This window comes from Megalops cyprinoides, chromosome 15 (assembly GCF_013368585.1).
Source record: "Megalops cyprinoides isolate fMegCyp1 chromosome 15, fMegCyp1.pri, whole genome shotgun sequence".
Lineage (NCBI taxonomy): Eukaryota > Metazoa > Chordata > Actinopteri > Elopiformes > Megalopidae > Megalops > Megalops cyprinoides.
The window spans coordinates 2,210,432-2,225,548 of NC_050597.1; the positions used below are offsets into that span (position 1 = coordinate 2,210,432).

Genomic DNA, 15,117 nt, shown 5'->3' on the forward strand with positions numbered 1-15,117 from the left:
CAGCAGCAGCAATGTTCAGAAAATTTCCATAGCTCCTACTTATTGGGGTAGTACAAAAAGCATTCTGAATATTAATAAACTTTCAATTTGAAATAACAGTACAGCAGTATTGCTTTCCCACCATCTTCCCTACCTATCCCCTGTTCTTAATGTGGGCGCAAATTGATAAAAAAAATAACATAAAACACACTGACTAAAGCTCAAGACCTCACCATCACTGCTGGAAGATGTCTTTCTAGTTATGGAGAAGCTTCTCTGTTTGGTATAAAAGTAACATTCTGCACTGTGACATGAACCCACACAAATCCAGCCCTTCAAGGTCCTCAGCATTTCTTTTAAATGCCACCAACAGACTCTGGACAGGAGTCATTCACCTGTGAGCCAAGCTGCTGTGTTACCGGGTGTACTGGTGGCTAAAGGGAGAGGGTTGGAGTAACCTGGAACAGACCGGCCTGCACCTGCAGGTGTCATGACCAGCCAAGGCTGGTCTGCTGTATAGCGCTCTCCCTCATACACCCATAAACCCCCATTATACATCCCATCATGCCCTCAGACAGAACAGTCAGCTGTGCAACTCTACATTCTTACAGTCTGCTTTAAAATCAAGTACAAACGAGAGAGTGGTAAGAATGCCTTTGATGCTTTAAATGAATCACAGACACCACTCTCTTTCAATCTCCTTGCCGGACAGTACAGCAGTATTAAGATTACCAGGCTCTCGGCCTGTGAGAAACACAGGGGAATGAGTAGTATGATAACAGCAACATCTACCAACAACGAAAATTAATTCAGCTGCCGACATCTTCACTGCTCCTCTGATAGCAAACCCCTGAAGAAGCTGTGCCCAGCTGCCCTCCCTCACTGGCAGCTGAGATCGGGGTCACTGAGCCACGCCCAGATTTTGATCATCTCCTGCGGAGTCCGGCTGTGCACCAGCATCAGGCTCTTGTAGGCGCAGGCGTTGCTCCTGTACTTCTCCTCGATGTCGAAGGTCCTGAAGCCCTTGTGCTTCTCGGGCGCCAGGCCCAGCTTCCTGAGGCACATGCCCGTGTAGACGTCGTCGATGGGGTACAGGGGCACCCGGGCGGAGATGTTCCGCAGACGCAGGGCCAGGTCGCCCGAGTACAGGAAGCCCCCTCCCCCCGCGTACGGCGGGTACGGCCCCACGTACAGGCTCTCCGGGATGAAGTACTTGAGCCTCTTGTCCCGGTGCGGGCCGGCATTAGTGATCACGTCCCCCACGAACAGGTCCTTGGCCTTGGCGGGGGGCAGGCCGGCCAGGAAGTCCAGGATGCGGTGGGTGTTGACGAAGACGTCGTCGTCGCCCTTGAAGACGAAGCTGGCACCGGGGCAGCGGTGGTGCAGCCAGTCCAGGAACAGCACCTCCTTGGCGGTCAGGTTGAAGAAGGTGTCCCTGTAGTCCCACTGCAGCAGGTCACGGTGCAGCCGGTTCTCATGCCGCAGCATCCCCGACAGGTCAGGGAAGTGGTCCATCGCTGTGGCGTTTCCCAGCAGGAAGACGGTGGCCACAGTGCGATTGGCCAGCTTGCCAGCACGCCCCCACGACTCGCGGATGGCCTGCCGCCGGTCAAAGTGGGGCGCCAGCGACTTGACGGCCAGCAGCAGGAAGGGCGGGTCCCGGCACACGTGGGGCTGGTCCACCACCATGGGGTAGGACCTGCACCTCATGTACAGCAGGAAGTCCTTGAATCGCGCTGGGAGGGAGTTGTAGTCCTTCACCTGTGTGGTGACGCTCAGGTCCGGATCGCAGGAGTTCCGGTCGGCCGTGTGGTTGAGCCAGTCCGGCAGGCCGGAGGCAGAGCCATTCTCAGAGCTCAAGATGGGGTTGTGGATGAAATCCAACCTCTGCTGTTCACGGTTCCAGTAGGCTTCGCTGACCGCCAGCTTCTTCCAGAACTTCTCGGTGGGTATGTGCACCTTGTCCTGGCCGCCCTTGCCCTGGCTGCTGCTGCGGGCCACCTCCACCACAATGTAGATGAAGAAGTTCACCATCATCATCACCCCCAGCAGCTTCACCTTCCTGCGTGCCTGGGCCATCTCTGCACCTCTCTCTACCTGAGTGGGGTTGGGAGCAGAGGAACAAACTCAATCAGGACCGCTGAGGACAGACGCTTTTCTCCTGTCAAGCTGACTTACATTCAACACAAGTTTCGCTTCGTTTTCTATCAAAGACTCAACATCAGCCATCAAGCTGCTTTATCATTACACTTCCTGTTCTTCTTCTAATGCACTCCTCACACCTGTATTAAATGACAGATCAGAGCTTCTGAGTCCTAGAGGAGAACAGGAAGGCACTGACAGTGAAGATCCATGTCTCACGTTTACCAAACGGAGTTGGTTAAAGTATTCTAAGCTCAACATGCATTTCAGGGAAATAAACAGCGTGTAGCTCGAAACCACACGTTAATAGTCCTCATCAGTGAGGCTTTTTCTGACCACAAGATGACACTGTTCCTCAGAAATGGAATGTACACAACATTTCCACTAACTGGCTTTAAATTTTAATTGATCCTAACACTCGTGAGCGAGCTCATTTTCCTGGAACGATTCTTTATTGTTCTGAGATTTTTTGCAGTTCCAGGCAGGCAGACGTCATGGGTCCTCAATTTTAAAGTCCTCCTGACTCCAATTAGTGTCCATTACAAGACAGTCTACTGCAAACCAGCTACCTTTCAGAAAATCAAACTCTACTCATCTTTCAGCTAATAAGTACCCTCAGCAGAGACAGCATGAATAACAGAGTAGATGATTACCTCATGTTAATATGGCAAAAGGCTGTTAAACCCTGTTAAAGGCTGTACATCAGCCCTACCTCATGACAACAAACCCCTGTTCAATATGTGGCACGGTGCAATACAGATCACGCATAATGACACTCTGTGTCACTCTACTAAACTAAGCAGATACACCGCTAGCAGTTTCCACGGGATGAATATATAATTTCCTTTCTGTGAGTACAGCTGAGTTTTCATGTATGCTTCAGCTCGGTAATCTGTTCTTTGAATTTCTAATTTGTCAAACGGAAATGTTATACACTGACTCAGATGCAAAGTCATAAGCGCTGTTTACCTGACTGTCGGGACACTTCCTGTTCCTCTTTCTGGTTTACTTCTACCCTTCTCTTCATTCCCCTCCCTCCAAATTCCCTCTGCCTCCTAGCAACTCTGCTACATCAACCCACGGCATGGCTCTGACCCCGCTCGCTGTTAACAAGGGATTTGTCTGGGATCTGCCTTTAATTGGAAAATACTGAGCTGATGACTGAAGGTAGAGCAGAAATGATCCAGTCATTTGTGCTGAAAAGGTTGTCTTATTTATTGATACTGTACAGAGACTGTGAAAATTCACTGATCTTTATAGCATGCTGATTGGCTCATACAGCAGGCACAGAGAGCATGAAGAGCCATCCACACGATTTATAAATCATTGAATCTACACAGCATGCACAGTACTGGACAGAAAAGGCAGAAATAAAAGCCCAGCATTAGTTAATGAAGGGAAACCTGTAAAATCGGATAATAAGGACACCATGCCCACCTCACCCTGCTCTTTACCTGTGTACAGAGAATGTCGTGGCGCTTGCTGCAGGTGCTGTAGTCTCTATCTGTCCCGCTGCGCTCACTTGGACCTTACCCCATCGTCAGCAGCTGCACCTGGGCAGAGCGTGCATCGCACCGAAGAGAAGCAGCAACCTGGAGACAAAACAGCCACACGTCAGCAGGCCATTTAGAAAGGGCTCTGGCCGGGGCTGGGCAAACAGCAGATCCACAGAACACACTGTTCACAACAGAGCCTTAATTACACACAAACACCCCACCCCCCCTCCGCCAGCTGCCATCACAGCTAACCTTAAAACAAGTACGCTGAGAGAGGGACGGAGAGGACGCTGGCCTTGGACTGACCTCTGGGGTACCTCGGAAAAAACACCCCGCAACAGACCCAGACGGGCTCTGTTGAGCTGAGAGGCGACGCCCTGACCGGGACAAACAGGAGAGGCCCGAGGCGCTTGCCACTGCAATCCACAGAGCCCCTGAAGCCGCCGGCCATCGAAGCAGCTGGACTCCAGCTCCCGAGGCTAACGCAAATGCAGAGCGCTCACAATTCCCGCTGAACATACCGCCATTTCACGCGCGCAAAGCCAGTAACCAGCTCAGCAACACAAACCTGAGGTGACTCCCACGATGATGTCTCACGCAGTAATCCTACTGAACCAGACACTGGGAGAATAAAACGCACTTTCACAAATAATTTTCCAGTCCCACAGAGTTTCCTCTCGTTTTCGTGGAAATGAAGGCGACCGGTATAGCAGCATGTCAATCAGCTGTGGGAGTGATGTCACGCCCTCTCCCCGTGGGAAACGGCTGTAAAAGCTACAACTGCAACAGTTTAACATAAAAAGCAATCCTGAAGCAAAAAAAAAAAAAAAAAAAAAAAAAAAAAACACACTGAGATCAGACATCCTGCCTTGTGCTTTTCCAACCACCAGCAAAAAGTAGGAGTCATCCCTGACCCTGTCTTTCTCCCTCTCAGCGTGTGATATAGCGCCAACCTGCACTTCCGCAACAGATCAATAACATTTGCTGTGTGACTTTTCACTGGGTATTATTGAGGGCGATGCCTTGGTAACAGCAATATAAAAAAAACAAAAGCAGAAGTGAGTTTTTGTTTTTGTAAAGCCAAAGTTTCAGGAAGCACTCAGCATTCAGTATTTTGTCAATAACTACCCTGAATGTGAGCACACACACACGGGCAGCTCCACGTGCCGTATCAGCCTGTGGAAATGAGCCCGGCGCTGGCAGGAGGGTTTGCTTGACTCCCCTTTGTGCACTTTCACAGAAGACTATCTGAACGGTCAAACACAGGAGGTGAGTGTACACAAGCAGGCCCTCGCTGAGCGGGACGCTGCTGGCTCCGAACTCCTGAGTCACACCGCTGAAGGTGAACATTCCACAGAGACAGGCTGCAGCCTGGACACAGCGCTCTCCTACAGTGAATAATTAACCCACCGGACACAGGGCAAACCACTGGGCCCTAACATAAGCATAACTCTGTCTCTCTCTCACCTTCCTGTCAGGCCAGAGTCTCCGACACCCTCACCACGTCCTGTGGAGAACCATGTCGAAACATAACGAGCAAGCTCAATGTTGTAATTACCACTGAGCACCTGACCAAAGGCTGTATTCTAAATTCTGTGTTCTGGAATGGTAAAGCGACGCAAAAAATGCACACAGAATGTGCTCGTTGCTAAAGAAACCATAGACCTCGAGTGTGCTTTAAAAGGCACATGAAGTATTAAAGAAAGAAAGCGTTCCATTCCTTCATTGCAGGTGGCAGGTTAACATTCTCTTAGCTAGCTTACAGTGGGCAGAAAACAAAATTCTTATTCATCAGATTTCACATCACTGTTGAGGCTATCAGTTTGTCAACCTGGGAAATTCATCTCCTGTGGTTTTTGGGTTCAGTCAGGTGTAGAATTTAACTCAACTCAGCACAATCAGCCCACTCAACAAGAAAGGTGGTACCGTAGACACCACACCCAAACCACTGTGTAAAAGCACCATCAACTTCAAACAATAATTAAACAAAGCAAACATCAAAAGTGGCACAAGCTGCAACTCCAGAGAAGAGACTGCCTAAAACACAGGCAGGTGTCTCCAACAAGGTGGTCTCATCCAAAGAGGTGCTGTCAATAGGTACGACGACCTCCAACCCCTCACTGAATTAAAGCCTCGCTAGAAGAACACCATCTGTGGACAGGGTCACCACAGGATGCACATACCAACTTCAGCCCCTCCCTTCTCCAGACGAGGCTTTGCTCTCTCAGCCTTTGACTGAATTTCCTGTGCATGCTCTTAAACAGGAGACAGCATTCACATTAGCATTAGTCTGCAGTGCACCCACACCATCGTTTGGAACGTTTTATGAGAATGAAATGCACTGTGATCTTTGAGTCATAAAAAGGAACACCTGGTGCCAACGACTTCCTGTCCATCTGTCACAGTGCCCCCGGCTCAGCCCTGAACAGGGCCGTTCCTCGAGAAGCAGAACCATGGTGGCAATGAAGCCAACACCGTGTGGCGCATGCCGCGGTAACCAGAGCGGGGGGGGGGGGGGGGAGAGAGAGAGAGAGAGAGAGAGCAGGAGGCAGACAGAGAGAGCGGAAAGCACACAGAGAGAGAGAGAGAGAGAGCGGGAGAGCAGGAGGCAGACAGAGAGAGCGGAAAGCACACAGAGAGAGAGAGAGAGAGAGAGAGGGAGAGAGAGAGAGAGAGAGAGGGAGAGAGCAGGAGGCAGACAGAGAGAGCGGAAAGCACACAGAGAGAGAGAGAGAGAGAGCGGGAGGTGCAGAGAGAGAGAAGGACACACACACTCCACGTGGCGATCACAATCACACGCAGCTGGTAATGTGACCGTCACCTTGTGGTACAGTGGCTGTCGTGCTGCCAGGGAGAGAGGGCAGGAGCGACAGACACAGAGGCAGCGTGGAGGGAGAGAGCACGGTGCTGCCAGAGCGTGACGAGGAGGGCCAGAGAGTGAGTCAGAGAGAACGGAAGAGAGAGAGAGAGAGAGGAGAGAAATGGAGTGGATCACTGCGTCGGAAGCAGGAGCAGCCAGGTCACAACCAGAACGACCTGACCCGGCTACACCTGTACACAGACAGAGAGCCAGCCGTCCATGAAGCCACAGGACCTGTGCCAACAAGTGACTGTCTGAGAGGTCCAGCGTGCTGACAACATCCTATCATGGCGTGACAAGTGCGTCTGCTGCTGAATCAAAGCCAGGCCGAACAACCGTAAACACCACCCTGTGCATATGACCGCATCTCCCCTGACGCATATAAAATGAGCCGACAGCCCACAGCAAACCGGAAGGCTCACTGCGAAGATGGAGCAATCAGCCTTCTCTCCGGCGACACCTTTCTGCTGAATTACGGGGAGGAAAAGCAAAATATGACCTATTAAGGATGCAGTAACATTAAAAAAGCAGGAGAGGAATGCCCCTGTCCCGCCCCCATGTGGCCAAGGCGGCGGCGTTATCAGCACAGATGACGTCATCTCTCTCAGGGCTGCGGCCCTTCTGAGCGTCTCACAGAAGAGAGCAGAGCAGCGTCCTTCACCGCTCCATTCAGCCACGTGTCACACCTGCCCAATGGGAGAAGGCAGGCGGACAAAGCCAACAGCATCTCCAGCACAAACACACACGCACGTGCAAACACACACACCCCGCGTCTGCTCGGCCAGGAGCCGGCCTCTGAGCACGCTTGACTCACACAGAGGTGAGGGGAACATACGAGAACAAAAAAAAAAAAGAGGAGAGAAAAAAACTACACAGCTGTAAAATGTCAGCATTAAGTACAGCTGATTCCTCTGAAGACACCTCTTCTGTGTTAGTGTTAGCACAGCATGCAAGAGCTTGCCTGTCAGCCTACAGCCAAGGCGACGAGAAAGATCGTCACTTCCAGTACCGATTTCATGAGCCTGATACAAACATGAGTGACCGTAGACGGAAAGACTCTATGGTGCATTACCAAGCTAGAAATAATGGATCCCAGCCTGCACATTTCGTCATGCTGAGGTCACAAAGCCACACGAAAACTTCGTGCAGCGTGCGAAACCTTCTGCACTGCGAGCTCACCCCTCCCCGAATGCCAGGGTGTGGCCACGGCTCAGGCATTCTGACGTGCGGAAACCTGTCTGGAATGAAACCGTGCATTACCTGAACTTACTGACAGCCGAAGGGCTGCAAACGTGTGGAAAATACACTGCGGTAAGAAAAAAAAAGAATCATAGGGGCCTGAATATTAACAGCCAAAACGGCATATATGGTTTGAAAGAATGACTTCTTTATTATTTAAGAGGAAGCAAACTGCCTATGAAAATGACTGCACACCTCTAACCTGTGCTTCTTTTTGCAAAATGGCTGCAGGCTGGTGGAGTCATGGCCTTTGGGCGAATGTCTTTATTGATCACACTGCCTGCACATACGAAAGGACAGCACGTGCATTCCCCCATATTAAAGAAATGCTCTCAAGCATTTTGCAGAATAATTAAATCAGGAAACCTGAAAATGCTGTTGAATGAGGCGCAGGTGAGCAATGCAGGTCATACAGACAGAGCTGTGATGAGCCACATAGTCAGGCAGAGAATCAGCAGTCACCTGCTCACTGCGGAATGCAGTGAAAACCTCAGCCACCTCCGCCATGACAGGCCGGTGTTCAGAGGGGTCCAGGTCTTAATCCGCTCCGGAGTTAGTCACGAACGCGGAAAAACGAACGCGCTACCGCCCGGGATGGGGAAGCAAAAGAAACACGCAAGTATGCCTCAACTGTCCTTTGCAGGACTGGACTGCCAAGCTTGGCCCCACGGGGCTAAACTGTTGTTAACCGTAGCACACGTGGTTAAGCAAACCGAGTACTCAGAAATGGCCAAAATTTACATACATCAGCATAAAGTGCATAAACCGTCTGTCCCATACCACTCCTGATGATCTACAGTTCAGTGGGAGGCACACACACTGTCCCACACAGGGCATCTCCACCCACCTCAAAACGCAGCTAAAAAAAAGCTGAATGCACACAGCTGATAACCTGTAAGTGCCAATAGGCACTGCCTCCACTCTAATCTTCGCCATTCTACCCAACTGACACAGACAACCTACAGCAGCACAGTGAGAGTGGACCCTGTCCCATTTATAGAGGTGAGACATTCCATAATGACAAGGACTGTTCTCTGTACAGCAGAGACCCAACTCTGTTTCATAGCAACCGTGAACACAAAATAGAGGTGGAAATGTTCATAGGAAATGCATACCCGGGGAAAATATATTTAAAATCCAGCTCTTCACCATTTCACAAGTACTGGTGAATTGCAGACATTCCTTACTTAACTCCAAATTTTAACAAGTTATGCATTACATGTACATTATAAGAACATAATCACTATAAAAATGTTCCAGTGTTGCGAAAAAAGCATTTCAAAAATAGTGATGCTGGTTTACAGGTGACACCCAGTTACATGCTAATGGCTTGTTTAAGAAAATAAAAGTTAAAGGATGACTTCAAAACTCTGAAATTTACCATGCCATTCTTTATTTTACAGCTTAAGTGGAAGGCTTACTGAATGGCAAGGGACTGGTTTCCCAGTGCATTTTTACTCACACACCAGAACTTTGCATGTAAAAACAATTCCAACGACTAAAAGCAAATAAGGATTTTCAACCCAAATTTATTTAAATGTCATTTAGCTGGTATGTTCCAGCCAACTAGAGTAGGCTATTAGTTATTCTTACAAAACATCTTCAGTTCTTTCCAATTGTCTTCTTGAATTAAACAATTGCAGTGTCACAGGAAACGCAGTGCAAATGCTGTCAGGAGGAGAGGAGGAGAGTTAATTCTGAGAAAATGACTGAGCTACAGCAGTGGTGGCATTGGCTCCTCCAGGGACTGTCACTGGCTGGGTTTCCTCAATATCCATTCATCACCACTCCAAACCGGATACACAGTGTAAGCCAACATAAAATAGCCTGCCCACCCAAATTTTGTTTTAAGGCACAGTCCTGGAGCCAAGGACTGTGCTGTATGACAAAATAATCCATTTATGCTTCCCAGCTGAATTGTACTAAAGAGAGAGCATCTGAAGAATTACTGGCATTGTAAACAATTTCTCAGTTAGAGACAGAAGTCATTCCTCACTAACTTATCTCCCAAACATGGGAGCTAAAAATGGCCTGCAGAATGTGGGCAGGACGCTTCGGAAAGCATTCATTAAAAAACATTAGGTTTGAGTGTTTTTTTGGCAAAATGTCCTCAAGAGAAGCACCTCAGTGGGCTATTCAGAGTTCCTTAGAAGTTACGCTTCCTTCCAGCTGCTAAGCTGTCCGGCCATATGCCTAAACTATGAATTTATGGAAGAGTTACTTTGGATTGTAAATAAATTTATAAAAAGTTTCTTTTTTCACTTCAGCAATGGCAGACCTGTGACCTGTGACACTGTGTGAACTGCTTTACATTTGCTTAGCAGACACTCTTAGCCAGAGCTTACAATTTTTACATGCCATCCATTTATACAGCCGGATAATTACTGAGCCAATTCTGGTTAAGTACCTTACTCAAGGGTACAACAGCAGTAGCCCAAGGGGGAATCGAACTAGCAGCCTTCAGGTTATAAGCTAAGCCCTGTTCCTTCCTTGCAATTTTTACACTTATTTTAATTCATTTGCTTAATATCTTATTCTTAGATTGAATCATGCTCTTCACAAAACCTGAAGAGTAAACACTTTTGCTTAGATTATCGGAGTTTAGAATCAGATTCTAACAGGGTTAGCACTACTGATTCTACTCTTTCCTATCTATTCTTCCGATTCTACTCTATTCTGATTCTAAACTCTGAGTCCAAAAGGGCTAAAATGTAGCCTACTCAATCCAAACATTTTCTGGAGTTCAGGGACAACGCTCTCTCTCAGGGAAGATCAGACCTGTCAGCACTGCAGTCTGAGAAACCCAAGAAAGAAACTGCTGACAACAAAACCCAGTATCAACAGGCAAGATTCAGAGTTCCAATTCAGCGCAGCATATCCTGAAATATGACAATATGCTTTCCTTGTTTACAACAGACATGAAACGTAATTATGAATTGCTGGGTGGTGTTATTAGTGAGTGTCTCTCATACAGAGTATCTCCGGGGACACTGTAATAACCCCTAACTCTTCCTACTCGCATTTTCCCAGCGTGGAGGCTGAGAAATGCAACTCATGGTGCATGCTGTCATTTCCTCCTCAGTGACTGCACCCGAGCGCATGACTCCCACAGGCCAGCACTGACCAAAAGCCCAACACTATTTCCCAAGGCCTTCTGCATCACTGCACCGTGATCCGAGCTTCACTGATTCACACCCAAATTCTCAATACCACCTTGCTCACACCGACGAAAAGGCTGAACCAAGAGAACACACAACACAGCATCAGAAGTATAAGGTCTAAAATTAGCTTCACTGGCTCATCTGTGACAGTTTTACAACCTAAAAACACCGCAGTGGGGGTGTGGGATACAGTGAGAGGATAGAGAGTTTTTACTGGGATGCGCCCAGGATAAACACCATCTAGCTGAAGCAATTATTCTACGAGTTTTCATTTCGGGATGGTTGAAATATCATTGTCATGACGTTCCTTACCTCTCAGACAACCTTATCACTGCATTCAGCTTAGGACGGTCAATAAATGTGCACACTGATACCATAAACTACTGTAAACACTGAAACATTTCAGTGTGCATCAGACTAGGGGACAGTGAAAGCTGGCTTTCCTACTCAATCAGGCTAAATATGCTCTTTTGTGATTAACAATGTGCCTGTAATTGAGCAGAATTATGTCTACAGTAACGCTGTGTTTCAGTTTTGTTGTTTGCATCACATACGCAATTTTTAGGTGACGTGACCTTAGCTTGTGTGCCGGTAGCGGATGTTGCTTGGTGCTTGCCACCCATTTGCCAATTAAGATAACCAAACTCTAATCTAATCTTGAACACACACTCAACGCTGCAACCTCCTCACCACCACATCCGTGCCACGGCTGTTTCTGCCCCCGCCCACCTGCTCAGCCTCCCCCTCTCTCCCACAGAGGGGAGAATCTCATAACACTGCCGCTCCTGCCGAACTCCCCCCTGGCACACCATTTACATTACATTTACATTAATTCATTTGGCCCTTACAGTTGTGGCCTCTGAGGTTTGTTTTTATATTTTCATATACACAGAGAACTACTTTAACAGTACAGTAAATTTCAGAGTGGGATGCCTTAAGTTAGCTATAATGATATTGTCAATACTAATACTAATAACTGGGGTATGGGTAGCAAGTCGATTCAGTAAATATATACACAATATAAGTCAATTTGCAATCCTAATGCACATCACATGAGAAGCTTTACCCACGCTCTCTTTAAACATGTGGAAAGCTCTCCCCGTTCATGCTAAAGGGTCTGTGACATATCAAGACCTGATTCCCAGATACAACCCAGATACATGGCCCGTTCCTGGATATTACGGTGATTGACGGTGAGTGAGCTGGTCCAGCTGGATGGAGGAAGCTCATTTTCTCAGCGATGTGAGATGGGAGAAATCCACCACCCAGCCAAACTACCGTTTCTCGTCATAATCTACCGTGACAAAAGTTCTAACATTTTCTAAATCTGACTTACGAGCCAGCAGTGCGAACTACAGGGCGACCAATGCAACAGACACATAGCTAGTGTATACCGTAGGAGCCGCCGGAACAAGCATATAGGTATCGAATAACGAGTGACATATCACTGGTAAACCGAACTCTTTTTAAGTGATAGGTTATTCAAAGTTTTAGCTAAGGCACATCACACACATATATGTTTACATTTGTATTCAAATGTGTCAACACCAAAACAAAATTACAATATGTAGCTAGGCCTATTGAAAAACTCGATCTACTTGACTATTGTAAGCTACCTACAGTAACGCTATACTATAGCTCGAGTTTCAGTGTTATTAAACACTCGAATTTCATTGTTATTAAATATGTTTCGAACAACAAATCGAAGGAGGCTTAAGAGGGACAACGACTTCGGCACCAAGAGTTTGGTAGATAAAGGCGGTCAGTCTTCACCAGTTCGCTCTAAAGCGGCGGAGATCAAACCGACTAACTACAACGATAAATGGCAAATGGTAAATATTCACACACCTCTGCTGCATTTAAGGTTAAATTAAACGCAAAAACCCCAAAAGCGAGAAACAATGTAGGTTTCTCTATCCGTCGAATGACGCGTCACGCTTTCGTTTCGGCAGGTGTGCGTGTTTTGCTGAAAGCGCACGGTTTCGAGCGCTCTCCGGTTTTCATGTGTAACTATAATTAGCGCACTGGCCCTAACACTTAATAATATTTAATGTTATTAATCAATATCGTTACAACTTATCAAACTTAAACTTTTAAAACCATGGACACATTTTCCTTAGATAAGTAGTGATGTTTCAAATCGGAGTATCACCAGACAGCTAACGGGTAAAACCCTTTCGTAAGGAGAGGAAAATAAAATACACCTTTTCGAAATTTTCCTACAACTGTAACTGCTTAACCTACACCTTTATTGCCATATTATGGTTAGCCAGTTCGGTGGTTACAGTGAAAATGAAATCTTGGTACTAAAACCTGACTTGGTTACTTAGCCAACTAGCTAGTACCGCTTGTTTTCTAGACCATACTGGCTAACGTGCTCACCACATGCCTTCTACTGCCTGATAATTCAAATTCATCACACATTTTCAGGATAAAAAGGAGTAACGTGGTCATAAAATACCTTGCCGATTAAAGAAACAACCTTAACTCCTCCTCATCCTTACGCCGCAAGCTCACTGGAAAGGAGAGCCTATTTTCCACTCTGGCGTGGAAGTTGGACTGCGGTGTTCCTTCAGATGCTAAGCTGTCGACAAAGTAGAGAAAAGTTTCATTTAAGTCATCTCTCTTCGCTGTCAAACATTTGCCATCGGAAGCCGTTTGCGTTTCTCCGCATCTGTGTAAAAGTTAACGATACCTTAGTAACTACTGAGGAATATTCCACATCCCACGCAGCCAAAGCGAGATTCTGGCAAGATCCACTGGTTTCACCTCGGTCATTCTGCGATGGGAGAGGAAAAGACACCGCTCCTCCTCAAAGAAAGACACGTGACGTGGCTGTATGTTAAGCAAAAGGGCGGAGTTGCGTGAGTATTTAGGATGTGAAACACCGCGGCTGAGCCGTCTTGGAACAAAATGTCTTGATATCGTGTTGCGTCCCAGCAGACGGTTTGGATGGGCAGGGACTTTAAACTATAACTTACAAATACACAGCTACCAATGTAACTGAAGAGATGAACTTTAGCGTCAAGCGAATGCTATCGTGTTGCGTCCCAGCAGACGGTTTGGATGGGCAGGGACTTTAAACTATAACTTACAAATACACAGCTACCAATGTAACTGAAGAGATGAACTTTAGCGTCAAGCGAATGCGACAGTAATGTAGACGCGACTGGAGGACGCGCCACTTCCGGACTCGGCATAAGCTGAGACAGATAATGACTAGCTACCCCTGAGGGATTCGTCTTGCTAGTATGCTTGTAGTGCCAAACAAGTAAGAATGAATGGAACCTGGGTCTGTTTCCCACGTGAAAAGGGGACTGCTTCAGACCAACAGATCTGTTCAAAAACGTCCAAGCAATGCTGTCCACACGACCTGCTAGCCCGTGTTGATGTTGCGGCCATGTAAACATGGATGGCGCATCATGTACCAGTGATAAATAGTAATAGTCAGACGCAAATACCGTCTTGGTGCTTGGGACTTGGTGAAACAGAAGGAATAGCAGTGTGAATGTGCTGACCTGCCAGGACTCAAAGGGCCAGCAGGAACATCTCACCCAACACCGTGCAGACATTCCCATAAATGTTAAGAAGCTCCACATACAGTTGCAAAGTTAAATAAACTCTGGGTAGCTGTGTTCTCTTGGGGATTAAGAACAGGTAACTGCCCCTCAGAGTATGAATAAAGACCAAGGAGACTGCAGAAAGGGAGGTATGCATATGCTGATGTGACCATTTTAACTATTATGTTAGTTAGCAATATTAGACAGACATGCTTTTAAAAGCCCGGATACACTAAAGAGCATCACAGTTTTGGAATTCCTGTGTGCAATGACATCATTTGGAATGGTTACTTTGAAAGCATTCCCTGGAAAGGAGTGCTTTCTGGAGACCTTTGTGAGGTGGCTTTCTCACACCACAGAGGTGGCGTTTTAGTTCTCCGGTAAATCTCTCACTTTACAGAAGTGGTGTTTCTCCATCCCTAAAGTCCAAACAGGAATACTGGGAGATCTCCACTTTTCCCATTTGCTTTTCGTGCTTAGAAATTAAACAGAGAAGGGAGAGAGTTTGTTTTAACTGCAGCTCAGATTTGTCTGTGTCCATATGTCACACCCCCAGTATATACTTTTGTCAGTTTGTGTTTGCAGTTATATCTGTGCTTGCATATATCTGTATTTCTGTCTGTGTCTGCCTGTCTCCACAGAGAGAGAGAGCAAAGCACTGTGGGATACAGAAGGACAGT

General features: G+C 47.2%; 1 protein-coding gene across 6 annotated transcripts; it reads right to left on the reverse strand.

The window, feature by feature from the left end:
- Positions 1–80: 80 nt before the first annotated feature.
- LOC118789845 (N-acetyllactosaminide beta-1,3-N-acetylglucosaminyltransferase 2-like) lies at positions 81–13,645 on the reverse strand. 6 transcript variants are annotated; one of them, XM_036546526.1, is made up of 4 exons: positions 13,573–13,645; positions 13,339–13,461; positions 3,576–3,713; positions 81–2,072 (listed from the first exon to the last, which is right to left on the reverse strand). In XM_036546526.1, exon 4 carries the CDS (start codon positions 2,056–2,058, stop codon positions 859–861), a length of 1,200 nt encoding a protein of 399 aa, XP_036402419.1. In that variant the 5' UTR covers positions 2,059–2,072; positions 3,576–3,713; positions 13,339–13,461; positions 13,573–13,645; the 3' UTR covers positions 81–858. The 6 variants fall into 6 exon arrangements, with proteins under 6 accessions (XP_036402419.1, XP_036402415.1, XP_036402416.1 ...); XM_036546522.1 differs by having other exon boundaries at positions 81–2,076; XM_036546523.1 differs by lacking the exon at positions 13,339–13,461 and having other exon boundaries at positions 81–2,076.
- Between the last annotated feature and the right edge of the window lie 1,472 nt (positions 13,646–15,117).

Bases quoted from the DNA above. Each gene is read 5' to 3' on its own strand.
- LOC118789845 (XM_036546523.1), bottom strand. From the start codon at position 2,058: ATGGCCCAGGCACGCAGGAAGGTGAAGCTGCTGGGGGTGATGATGATG.